This window comes from Thunnus albacares, chromosome 17, assembly GCF_914725855.1.
Source record: "Thunnus albacares chromosome 17, fThuAlb1.1, whole genome shotgun sequence".
Lineage (NCBI taxonomy): Eukaryota > Metazoa > Chordata > Actinopteri > Scombriformes > Scombridae > Thunnus > Thunnus albacares.
Genome location: NC_058122.1, coordinates 6,862,122 through 6,874,769, shown reverse-complemented (window position 1 = coordinate 6,874,769; position 12,648 = coordinate 6,862,122). Strand labels below are relative to the sequence as shown.

The 12,648-nt window shown below is 41.7% G+C and overlaps 1 protein-coding gene across 1 annotated transcript; it reads left to right on the top strand.

The window, feature by feature from the left end:
- Positions 1-2,268: 2,268 nt before the first annotated feature.
- On the top strand, positions 2,269-12,080 carry rtbdn (retbindin). Its single transcript, XM_044331642.1, has 6 exons — positions 2,269-2,522; positions 4,149-4,328; positions 4,445-4,544; positions 5,167-5,295; positions 6,448-6,544; positions 10,640-12,080. Exons 2-6 carry the CDS (start codon positions 4,169-4,171, stop codon positions 10,985-10,987), a joined length of 834 nt encoding a protein of 277 aa, XP_044187577.1. The 5' UTR covers positions 2,269-2,522; positions 4,149-4,168; the 3' UTR covers positions 10,988-12,080.
- Positions 12,081-12,648: the final 568 nt, after the last annotated feature.

The window sequence follows — 12,648 nt, the reverse complement described above, 5'->3', positions numbered from 1 at the left end:
GATAAAATGCAGGATCATTTTCAAAATGACCAGATAGCATTCAGTTAGCTTAAGGAGTTTCCCATATTTTATTGTATAAGATCATCTTAAACATCCTCTGCATTGAATTTCCTCATGCTGAGGAGATAGATGTAGACCCTGAAGTCTCCCTGACTTTCCATGAGAGAAAATGTTCAACATGCAGTGAACCAGTATCTGATGTATCCCCACAGCAATATGAGCTCATCTGCGCCACCCATTGTGTTCCAAGTGTGGTCTCATTAAGGGATTATAAACTGGTTGTTATTGAACACAATTAATTATATAAAAGTGGATTTTGTTAAAGTATATTTTTCATACAGTTGAACTGTCAATGTTTAGGTTTCTTAGTAAATGTGGATATATTCTTTAATCAAAGTTGAGTTGATTTAATTTTTTGAGCTTTCCACATAGTTACCCCCTGGCAACTGCAGAAGTACCCCATGGGGTATGTGCACCCCTGCTTGGGATTCACTGCAGTACACAACCTATCTTGTATTCCTGCTGTCATAAAGAGTTTTCAGACAGGTTCTCCACTTCTCACCTTTTATTTTCATGCAGATGTACTGCTGTTTAAAGTGTCTGAAATAGGTCAATGGAGCAAATCAAAGAAACTCTAAATGAATGTCTATCAGTTAGTGAGTCGACAAGGATGGGTGACACTGTTTGCCAGCTGAGGGCCAGCCTAAGGCTCAAATGCAAGCAGTGACCCAACCCTGTTAAATGAGAACGACAACAAGGGTACACAGAGAGCCATGATGGCCTGCTTTGTCCTCCCTCTCTCTGTTCCCTGAATAGCTCTCGCACAAAGGATATCGTTATTCCTCCTCTAATTACCAGATGGAGAGCTGTTTGTCTGCCTCTCGCTCCTCTGCTCTCACCCCTAGAAATAAAGTGCTCAGTGGTGACGACCCTCTGCAGTTATGAAACAGTCTGGTGGACAACGGGGCCCAAGTGAGACCTCATTTCCTCCTCATACACTGTGAATCTGAGTTGAGCATGTACGGCGCTTCTCCATCGAGACCATTTCATCTGCACTCAATCTGTGTGTTTATTTGATGGCCGATCTGTCTGGTCTCATGTCCCTGCACAGTTTTTGTTGCCAAAACCAATCATGTGTAAGGCATGTCACCAATTTCACAGTCTTGGTTTTAGGCAGACGTATCTAGGCCACAAGACACTCTCCATCTGCTCTTCTGTGGCCAAAAGCCTTGGGAAGGGCACTCAGAGAGAGATAGAGAGAGAGAGAGAGAGATAGAGAGAGAGAGAGAGAGAGAGAGAGAGAGAGAGAGAGAGAGAGAGATGCACCCAGCCAGGGATTAGGTTGGCAGGTCCAAGGGGAGGTGAGATTAAAAGCCAGGAGCAATAATGCACACATGGTGGAAAAACAGACTTGCTGGCCATTGTCATGTGTACAGATATCCCTGTTCAAACCCCACATGTGAATGTTTAAATGGTCTGTCAACAAAAAGGAAAGAATTAATAAACTGCTTTCAGGGATTACACCTCTTGGTATAGCATTGCTGGCAACATTTCCAGCTCCTACTTTGCACACAGATGACCCACATGTATCCACTGACACGTCCTCAGACACAGGTGGCAAAAAAATAACCACAACCAGAAAAATAGGCTGAACTCTGTTAATGATAACAGGAAGGGTTTTGCAATGTGCAGCAGCTTGCCGCTGAGTTTGTGGTGTTTTGTTCCGCAGAGATTTGTGTTCCCTGTCCTCAGCATATCGTACATACAGTATTAAATCTCAGCTATACCCTCCTCTAACCCTGTCATCTGGAAAAAGCCCTGACCTCAGTGTGTGTGTGGATAGAGAGAGCTGGTGGTTGGGAGGACAGGTGTGACTCAGCACCACCTGTGAATGATCCTCTCAACATCAAGGGCAACACATCCCTGATAGGTTCGGCTTTGCCTTTAAATCAATTTGAGAAATCTAATTTCGGTGTTTCCGTCTTCGACGCTGCTTGGACAGACTAGTGTGGAAGGAAGGCTGTCAACAAGGAGGATTTGGTAAACGTCTCATTGGGAGATTAACAAGGAAGGGAGCCCAGTCTTTTCTGTGTGTGTGTGTGTGTGTGTGTGTGTGTGTGTAGGTGTGTGTGTGTGTGCAAGAGGGGGGGGGGGGGGGGGGGGGAAGGAGAGAGAGACAGAGAGAGAGAGAGAGAGAGAGAGAGAGAGAGGGCTTCCCAGCATGGGGCAGAGGGAGGGGGTGAGTTGCCTGGTGGAAGAAATGTCCTTCATATAAACCGGTGACAAAGTGGCGAGCAGCGGCCCCCGGGCAGCAGAGATCACAGCACAGAGGGAGACAGAGAGAGGAGGAGACCGGAGCACCGAGCACCGCGTACAGACGCTGCATCCACAGCAACACACCGGGGAGCCACCGAGAAAACACACGCACAGCAACAGCAAAGCATTCACCGCTTGTTTTGTTTTTTAAAAAAAACAAACAGAAGGAACTAATCCGAACGAAGCATCTTTTATCCCACCGACAGGTAAAAAAAAAAAATGCATGTCAATCTAAACTGTTTACAAGAGAGATTTAGCAACACTTGATACGACAGGTCGTCGTAATTTTAAAGTAAAATTCAGAGGGATGTGATACTATTATAGCACAAAACTACAGGTTCATATGGGGACGTTTATTGTGCCAAAGCTGCTACAACAGATGAAAGAACATCATAAAGTGCCTTGAGTTCACTGTTAACTCAGCAATAAGCACTAAAATACATCATAGGAAAAAAATGTATTTGTTTCGTAAAAATTTTTTTTTACGAAGGTTTGGACAACTGCGTCCCTTTTACCTGTTAAAGTTGCAGCCTTTGGTTAAGATGTTCTTCATATGTTGCAGATTATAAAAGCTACTGTCTGAGCTTCACTTTCAATATGTTTTGTACAGCCCAAAGCTAGTGTTCATGGATACATTTTCATGATAATAAGTATCATGTATCATAAGTAATTGATTTTTTTTCTTTTCAAGGTTAACTGATTCACATTTATTTGTAGGATATTTTTGAATAACAGCAAAAATTATTGAGTGTGCATCCAACGGCCATATCGATTTTTCAATAATTCACTATATCAGATATCTTAAAACTGGAAGTTATGTAGAGTATTGCCAAATCTCTCCATATTTACCGTTTATCTCTGTGTAAAATCAGAGCCACACCGTTCCTGTCCAGGGGCCATGCGGTCATGTCCGACAGATTTGTTTAATTCGTGTTATGTAGGCTACACATCGGCCAGCCGCTTGTCAGATTAAACAACTACGCATGTCATCCATCTCAGCACGATGTCTCAATCCCACCTAATTAGGCTCACCCTGTCTACTAGGTCACCACACGCAGAGCGCACACGGAGCTAAACAGCCTGTGCTGGATGTCTCACTCACACGCCATAACTCACTATGTGCCATAATGAATGAAGCAGGTAAACTAGGGGGCGTGAAAACTACTTTGTGTATCATGTATCAACAAGCTGTTGAATTATTTCATGAAGGTAATTTATATTTATATTGGAAATTGATATAAACAGCCACAATAGGATTTGTGATAGCCAGAGACATTGATCTCATTCACTGATACATATGTAATGGACAACAGCGGAACCATATGTTAAATGTAATTTAACATTATTTTATATAAAAGCTCAACAAAAGTTCAACATTAGCTTCACAAACATAGCATTCAGCGCAGGTTTGTCGAATGGCATTAGATTGTGTGTGCATTATCTTTATATTTTGCTAGTGATTCAGGTAATACGTGTATAGCCTATGTATATACTGTGTTTATGTGTGTGTGTATATATATATATATATATATATATATATATACTTTCACACTTTCTTCTTCTTTCCATTATTTCACCTATATAACATGTAGCCTAAATATATACATATAGCTACATCTACCAGAACCATTACTACTTCTACAACTTCTACAACCTTGTCTAAGTATTGTTATGTATAGACTGAATTCCATTTACTTGACTTTTCATTTTGTTGTGTTTATCACTCTTAGTTCTTATCTGTTAACTTGTTTCTGTACTGCTGTAACATGCTATAACATTTTTATCTTATCCTGTACCTGCCGCTGTCCAATGTGCTGAACTCTTTTCCGCAGACCTGTTTGTGGCTGTAGAGATGGGTGTCACCTCTCGCTCTCTGCTATTGGTTTGCGCATGTTTGGCGGCTGCGCTGATTGGTGGAGCACGCCCGGAGGGGGTGTGTCTTCGGGACGGAAAGCACAAGGCCACGCCCAGCCCGGAGCCACACCTGAGGGAGTGCGCGCTGTACGCCGACAGTGAGTGATTGTGTGCTTACCTGGGTGGAAACACTATATATTTAATGGTTTAATGACAATATCAAACTACATCTGAGCTCCTGGCTGACATGTTCTCCTGTCGTTGCTGTTGACAGATAGCTGCTGCACAGAAGAAGACATCGAAGACATCTCCCATGTTCCCTCTGTTATCAACAAGAATGAACCCTGGGACAAGTGTGGGCCTCTCAGCCCTGTGTAAGTCTCACTCAGTAGCCATCTTTGTAGTCCAGTGCAAGTCCAGTCCAAATGATGGATGTGTAAATAAGCAACTATTTGCGAACAAGTTCCCAGAATCAATTTAAGGGGATTATGTTGTGTTTACAGCTTGTTTCTGTTGCCCCCAAGTGACCAAAATACAGGCACTGCAGGTTTCATTAGTAGTTCTTTACTTGTTTATTCCAAGGCTTCAATGAATATTGTATTGAGTGAAATATTCAAACCCAAAATTGAAAATAACCTTGATATCTTCTGTTGGTCTGTGGAGTGAACACACTTACCTTTATTCAACCAAGACAGTCTTTATTACATTAATCCCTGTCAAGTGGCAAAAGGCACCTTGGTGGTGAATTTGGGAAAAGTGTGCAGAGAAAAGAAAACGAGGCTACTACTAATACAATAATGGAAGTCAGCTTGAAAGTAGTATAAACATCATAACAATACCAATATCTACTACTAGGTTATCACATCTTTTTGTTTTGATCCCCCTCGTGACCTCTTATGCTGAGTCAGTCTTCCCAGGGCAGATAAATGTTTAAATCCAGGCGTCACTATACATCATGTTTGTGCCAACTGCTTCCCTCTCTCTCTCTCTTATCAGGTGTGAAGGCTTCCTGAAGCGCGTGTCGTGTTTTTACCGCTGCTCCCCTGATGCCGCGCGCTGGCCTCATCCCCACCGCCGCTCATACATCCAGGCTGTGCCGCTCTGCCACAGCTTCTGCCGTGATTGGTGAGGCTGCCAGACACATTACCAAGCAAGCCTAAATCAAAATCAGTATCTGTCCCTCTTCACCTATAAGGCTGTCAGGAGAGAAATTACCAGCCAGTGTAACAACAGCATGTCTATCTGTACTAAGACAGAGAGCCCCGTGAACAGCATAGACCTGTATGACACAGGTGAGACCAATTATACATGAAGACACCCAGGGGATCCCAACACAGTGAGAAGCAGCTTCACGTCATGACTGCTTTGTTAAAAAGATGTGACAAAACTGGAAAAAAATAGTAGAAAGACTGATAGAGACAGATGCACTATATACTAAACACATAAAATAGGCATATTGTCTTGTCCTATCAGTGATTGTTGTCATGAAAAACATTAATAAAAATTGCCTTGTATACTTTTAAGTAATTAAATTTAAGGTTTATGTATTTATGCTTACTGTATCGTGTGTCAATTTAAAGAAATAATTTGACATTTTGGAAAAATTTGCTTATGTGTATTTCAAAAGTTATATAAGAAGATCGATATCACTCTTATATATGTCTTTTAAATAGGTAACAGAAGCCAGTGGCCGGTTAGCTTAGCTTACTATAAAGAAGGAAACAGCTTTGTCCAGATGAAATCTTGTTTGTTTAATCCATACAAAAGCCAACAAGTACAGTTGTGGTTTTATTGGGAGTCACCTTGACTCTCGCCAAGGAATAGACCCCCCATGAAACCACAACATGTTGTTTTCACACTTTGGTGTTTGTACAGATTAAACAAATGAGATAAACTGTGTTCATTAGTGAGCTTTAGAGGTGCTGGTAGGTGGATTTTTGTTACCTGTGGACAGAGCCAGGCTGCCTGTTTCCCTCTTTGCCCAGTCTTTATCCTGAGCTAAGCTAACCAGCAGCTGCAGAGCTGTAGCTTCATATTACCTCTACAGACATAAGAATGTTAAACATCGTCTCTTCTAATTTTCAGTAAGAAAGAGAATAATAGTGTTTCCCAAAATATCCAACAATTACTTTAAAGATATGGGGTACCTCAGTTGAAAAAGTGACACCTCAGTTCTCTGGTGCACAACATGAATCTGGGCTGATAGTATTCAAATGAGATAATTACAGTTTAATGTTTCAGATGTTTTATTTAGAGAATTTACATATCTGTCTTCAGGTTTGATGCATGCAGGATGGACTTGACGTGTGCTCGTAACTGGGCTAGAGACCCCAGGGGACAGAACTGCACTGGAACCTGTGTTCAGTATCAGCAGGTAGGCTGTGATCTGGCATATCTGTGATTGACTGTTTTCATGACCTGGGACTTGTGTTTTTTTCAGTATAAAATATGACATTTTCAGTTTTTCTACCCATTGTAAAACACCTCAAATTCCAATATAGAGGCTGTTGCGTTAAACTGTAACAAGATATTTTAGTATTTGCACAAATATAAACTGATGTCAGCAGAGTACAGTCATGCATTAGCAAAGATTTTCCTGCCAAAAGAACTCAGCATAGGAAGAGGGGTCAGAGGTTTGACTCCCATTGATTGACCTCAAAGCTTGTCATTTGAGCATGGTGTCGCAGGTGGAAAGTCAGGTACTGTGTCACAGTAGAGTCAGCACGTTGGTGGTCGAGAGCGGTAAGCGAGGGGTTAACAGCGCAGTGGCTGAAGCATGAAAAGGTTCGGTGCTGCTTCAGTGGGCAGAGACCAGCTGGGTGATTTAAAAAGAGGCAGAGTGACCGAAGGGGCTGGTGTGCAGCTGGGACCGACAGCAAACGAAGTGTCACACACAAAATGCCAGGGCACCATCTATCTATCTATCTATCTATCTATCTATCTATCTATCTATCTATCTATCTATCTATCTATCTATCCATCTATCTATCTATGCAAGTTTGCGTCCCTTTCTTTCTCCATTTCCCCTTTTTCTGTCCCCCTTTATCTCTTTCTTTTTATCTCTCTCCTTCTCTCTCTCTCTCTCTCACACACACACACACACACACACACACACAGGGAGAGAGAGGGACACACCAGCAAATGAACACACACCCCCAGGCACCAGACCTATTAAGTCTCTCTGGTGGCTATTAAATGATTGCTAGAAATGACAGATTTGTATTAAGTGAGGAAATGCAAAAAGAGAATGTCTGAGTGTTTTAGTGCGTGTAGCGTGCGCCTCTGTGCCTGTTTATTTTTGTGCTTTTTGTGCTTGTATTGGCCCATTTTCATGTAGGACACGACTAATGGCACAAAATAGGTTCCAATAAATTTAAGTAGCTCTCAAAACTGAGTGTTTTAAACAGGTCCTGAATACAAAGAAATGAGTCACAGCACTCAGCGCTTTCAACAACAAATCGCCCCTCTCAGAGAGACCGCAAACAAGTGCCTGCCTCTCTCAACATTTTTGGAGGTCACAGCAGTGAAGCTTCATTTTGTTTTCTTTTCAGCCAGCAGAGATGGCAGATTTGAGCTCACAGCACTTTAGTGCACCTCATGGCCGAGATGTGCTGCAGGGGTTAGCGAAGTTGCGAACGTGTACAGATACATCCATCCCTGTCTGTCCATGAAAATATCAACCAAATCTGAGAGATTTTCAAGCTTCCCTTTCAACTTCCATTATGACCTCCTGCAGGACAACAAGCACTCATGAAACCTTTTAAAACCCCCTTAGTGATCACAAATCAGTGTTTCTCCCAGCTCTTGAAAAGTTCACTTGACAGACACAAAATGTAGGAGTGTGTGTGTGTGTAGAATAAATATACACAGATACAGACAGGATTAGTAAATGCTGACTGCAGTAGGTGTCAATTTGCATAGAAACAAGCTAATACATTTACATAAAGGCACACAGTTACACACGCACACACACACACACACATCCATTGCATGCAAAAATCCCTCTGGCACACTCACTCTCACTCTCTCTCAGTCTTTGTACTCATTGGTAACATTATTTGCCAGCCAAAGTCTGATTTAGCTCAGCATTAGCTACTCTTTCTGCCCCTGGTTTTGTGGGAATGAGGTTACATCTGCAAAGAGTGAACGTGTGTGTGTGCTGGATGTTGGCACAAAACACATCTAGAGCAGCATCTGTGGATCAGATATGGTGAATTAATGGTTTGATATATATTCTCAAATCAGGATCGTTTCTATTTTGTCACGTAAGGAATGAAATTTACCTTTTCCTAAATCTGATTTTGACCAAGAACCAAGAGAATCGTTGCAATAGATGACTGCTATAGAGAGAATGCACCTTTTGTCACCACCACCCGGTTTACTGATTCTGTTTTCTGTTTCCTGTTTTCACACAAGGTGTAATGTCATAGATTTAGGCCAGAGAAGGGCAGAATTGAATAAGATAAGGATTGAAGGGACAGGATAGAGCCTCAGGAAATTTCTGTATCTCACTTATTCGATCACACCATGTCGTCTAAAACTACTTGCGCTTGTACTGAATTAGCTTTGGCAGCAAACCACGTCTGCCTGGGGATGGGACAGAATGCGTGTGTGTGTGCGCGCTTCTATGTGTATTACAGGGTCACTGCGATAAGACCTAAGTGTCAGACCGAGAGTATATGTCGCGGAGAGAAATAGCCGTCATCCTCTTTGTCCTTCGAACACGGTAAATATATTACAGCTTTTTCTTCTCCGAGCACCCTGTGTGACTCAGTCTTAATCCCCCAACAGACAGGAGGATGAAAGGAAGCAGACGTTAGGGGGGGGGTGTGCAACAGAGAAACACGGGGAGAATAGGAGAGATATACAAACAGCAAGGGCAGCAATCAGCAAGAGAAGAAAGAAATGCATTGGAGAGATATGGTGGAAGTTATGTGAAGAGTAGATAGGGGACAGGACGAGGTATAGTAGGAGAAACAGACGGTGACTTGGCAGCACATCTGAATGACTGGTTATGAGGTAGAGAATGGGAGCTTAAACAGTGTGTGTGTCACTGAAACTTCACTAATTAGCTTTCCCAACTATTTCTGAGAGTATAGTCCTATGCCATTTACAGTACCCTATGAAGGTTTTAAACAGCTCAAATGTTAAATTATGATTTGTTTTTTCGCACAGTTATGCAATATCCTTTTAATACGCATTTGTGTCTTATTAGAGAAGAGTATAATTTTTCATGCTCCAGAAACCACAAAGCTAATGTCAGCAGTAATTGGAATTTTTCCTCAAAGTATAACTTTGTAAAGACTGAGCACTGTAATGACTTTTCTGTCAGATAGCAGCACAAAAGGTGCTGGAAGTGACCTTAATGATTAGTTTAGATCTGTCCGTCTACTCCGTGAGGCTTGACAGGATCGTCGCTCTACCGTAAAGACGGAGCAGAGATGAAGTCTTTCAGATACCGGTGTGAACTTTTCAAGGTCATGTCTTATAATTTGCTCTCAAGGCTGCTGGAGACAAGGTGAGGCGAGCGAGCGAGGCAGACAAAAGCCGGCTGTAAGAGCAGCTGCCAGGTGCCTGCAGCCCCCTCTAACACCTGGCAGAGGGTATTTTGCTTTCAAGGCTGGTGCAGCCCTGAAAGGGCAAAATCAATTATTGTGATGGATGTTTACAAGCAAAGAAAGGCTATACTATGAGAATGTTGCGAAAAGCCACACAAATAGAGTGCATTCACTCAAAAATGCAACGTCAGTGTGGAAATGTACCTGTTACTTGAGAGCTCTCCTAACTCTAATACTTAGTGGTGGAAAAGAGCTAAGAACATCTGGTCAAGTAATGTTTTCAGGCTCTTCAGGGGATACAATTGCATTCTTTTACTTCATTAGATTTATTAAACAGCTGTAGTTACTAGTTATTACAGATTTTACATTCACAACATTAGATCAACTCATAAAATATGAAGCATTATTATGGTCAAAACACTCTTCATACTCACACAGGTGTTTTCAGTTTTGTGGTGTTAAAGTTAAAAAAAACTATGCAGGGATTTGTGTTACCATGTACTAATAGGGATGATAAAGTTGTAACCTGTCTTGCAACAAAACTAACAACAGAGCCCTGAAGCCCTGAAAAAAGCTTTTTTTAATCTTGTTGCATGAGATAAATTAACTTGTGCACACAAATGATTATCTTGTTCACATAAGATAAAAAACTATAATCTTTCGACCATGGGGGCATCATAATTTAACACTCTGACAAGGGTCCATTTGCATAATGAGCACTTTTACTTTAGATTTTTTATTTTGACTTAAAGTACATTTTGCTGCCCCAATTTTTACTTAAGTTAAGTACTTTTTTCACCACTGGGCATCACCTGTAGTGGAGCCATCATCAGCAGAGGGTTTTCAAACAGTAGGTATGTCTTTACTTCCTAAAAATATTTTGTGTGTGTGTGTGTGTGTGTGGTATGTAGATGTACCAGCATGGCCGGGATCTTTGCGAGAGCCTGTGGGGTGACGCCTTCATGACAGTGGAGGATGAGCCAGAGGAGGTGGGAGAGCCTGGAGAAGCTGGTGACGGCGGTCACCCCTGCGGCTGCCTGACCCTCAGTCCCTCAGACAAGGATGTGATCGCTGCCCTCAGGGCCCAGCAGGATGACCCGGAGGAACTGGATACCACCAAGACTGGCCTGCCTCAGTACCGCGCCCCTTGCCAGACCAAGCTGCCCCTGCAGGCCAGGAGCGGCAGGAAGGGGAACTCTGTGCTGCGTAAGCGTTCAGTCATTGTGGACGACGGGGAGGGGAGCGGGAGCGGCTTGTAGAGAGGAATGATAGATCAAAATATATTTAGAGGTAATTGTCTAGATCCTAAATTTATCTTTTGAAAATGAGTTGTAACCTTGCTCCTCTAACTAACCTTACAACACAAACCTAAGCTCTCATTATCAGTATCATCACATTTCACATATAATCTCTATGGTTTTAAATGTATCTGGTTTAAGGTGTCACCTGGTCAGTTATTTGTTTGAACAACCTAAACAGCCAGGATTTTAAAAAATAATTACTATTTAAGACGCCACAGCTGAACTGGCATTTAAAGACAAAACCCTGAATTCTGTAAAGGCACTGACTTCAATAAAACTCTCCTAATATATTGCTAATATCCCATAATGGCTGCACTAATGTTTTGCTGCCAGCCAACAAGATGAAGATTTATTTGCTTTGTATGGCTCAGTAAAACACATCATTCCACATTTTCCGGAGTGTTAAGTCTTGCACATGGGAGATGTTAAGTCCTGTTTGCGCTTATGCATGAATTAAACATGTCATCATTAACCAGAGGACTATTCATGTCAGTATTGTAAACATGATATACCTGCACCAGTACTTCACTACCCTGCTTCTCTTTTCAATCATCTAGGTGACTTTAATCTGTGCATTAGTCCATTATAGTTACATGCAGAACTTGCTGTTGTGATGCTGTACCGTGCAGTCTGCTTGTCATGAGGTGTATGATAGTGGAGAAGGTCACGCCAAGTAATGATAAATAATGAATGTAACTTAGGCTTTCTAACAGAGACTACTAAAGCATCTGGTATGATAATAAGACTGGAGGAGTATGCCTAATACCTGAGGGAAGGTTTAATATTCAGAAACTAAATCTGCCTACCAGCCAGAGTAAATCCGCCGAGGCAGCATTCATACCAGATAAGGCTGTTCTGGTAGTTTGATCACCAATGTACTGTGGGTGTTTCTTTTATAATTACATCATGTATGTCTAGAGGGAGGCACTGTTAGATGTAAATGTTTTATAAAAAGGGAAACTGACTCGTCTGATTTATGGTAGGCTTGCTGAAATGGGTGTTGCTGTGCTTTTCTTTACGTTCTCAATAAAGAAAACATTTCTAAATGTCATCCTGAGCCTGTCATAGTTCTTCTGACTGCACTTTGTCATCCAGCCCTTTTTTTATCCAAAAACAATGAGAGATGATTCATCATACTAGATTTACCCTCATGTTTCTAGGTAGACATAGAGGAGTGTGTAAAACATTGGAAACGCTTTATTTTTCTTAGAAAAGTTTGGAAATGTATGCAAACTTTTTGTGCACTCAGGAGATTTCTGCATTTTTTTTCTTTTATCAAAGAGGGTAGATTTTACAAAGGGGGTAGCCTTGTTTGGAAATGCTATTGTACACTCCTTTCTTCAAATACTAAAACCCCTTCTGAGCAGAGCTACTTGCAGAGTTTCTCTGCACCATGCATCAGAAACCTCAAAGCTCTGGAAATAGAAACAACACACAGCAGATAATCGCGCTTCCTCCATGTTCTCTCCACTTGATACAACACTGATGGCTGCACTGAAATGTAATACTCTTGCATATCACATACTGTCAACCAGTTAATTGTAACTGAATGTTTGGAAAAGGGGGTTTGTATTTAAGATATGGTTGTCATTTGGTTTCACTCTTATCTTTGTGATAAA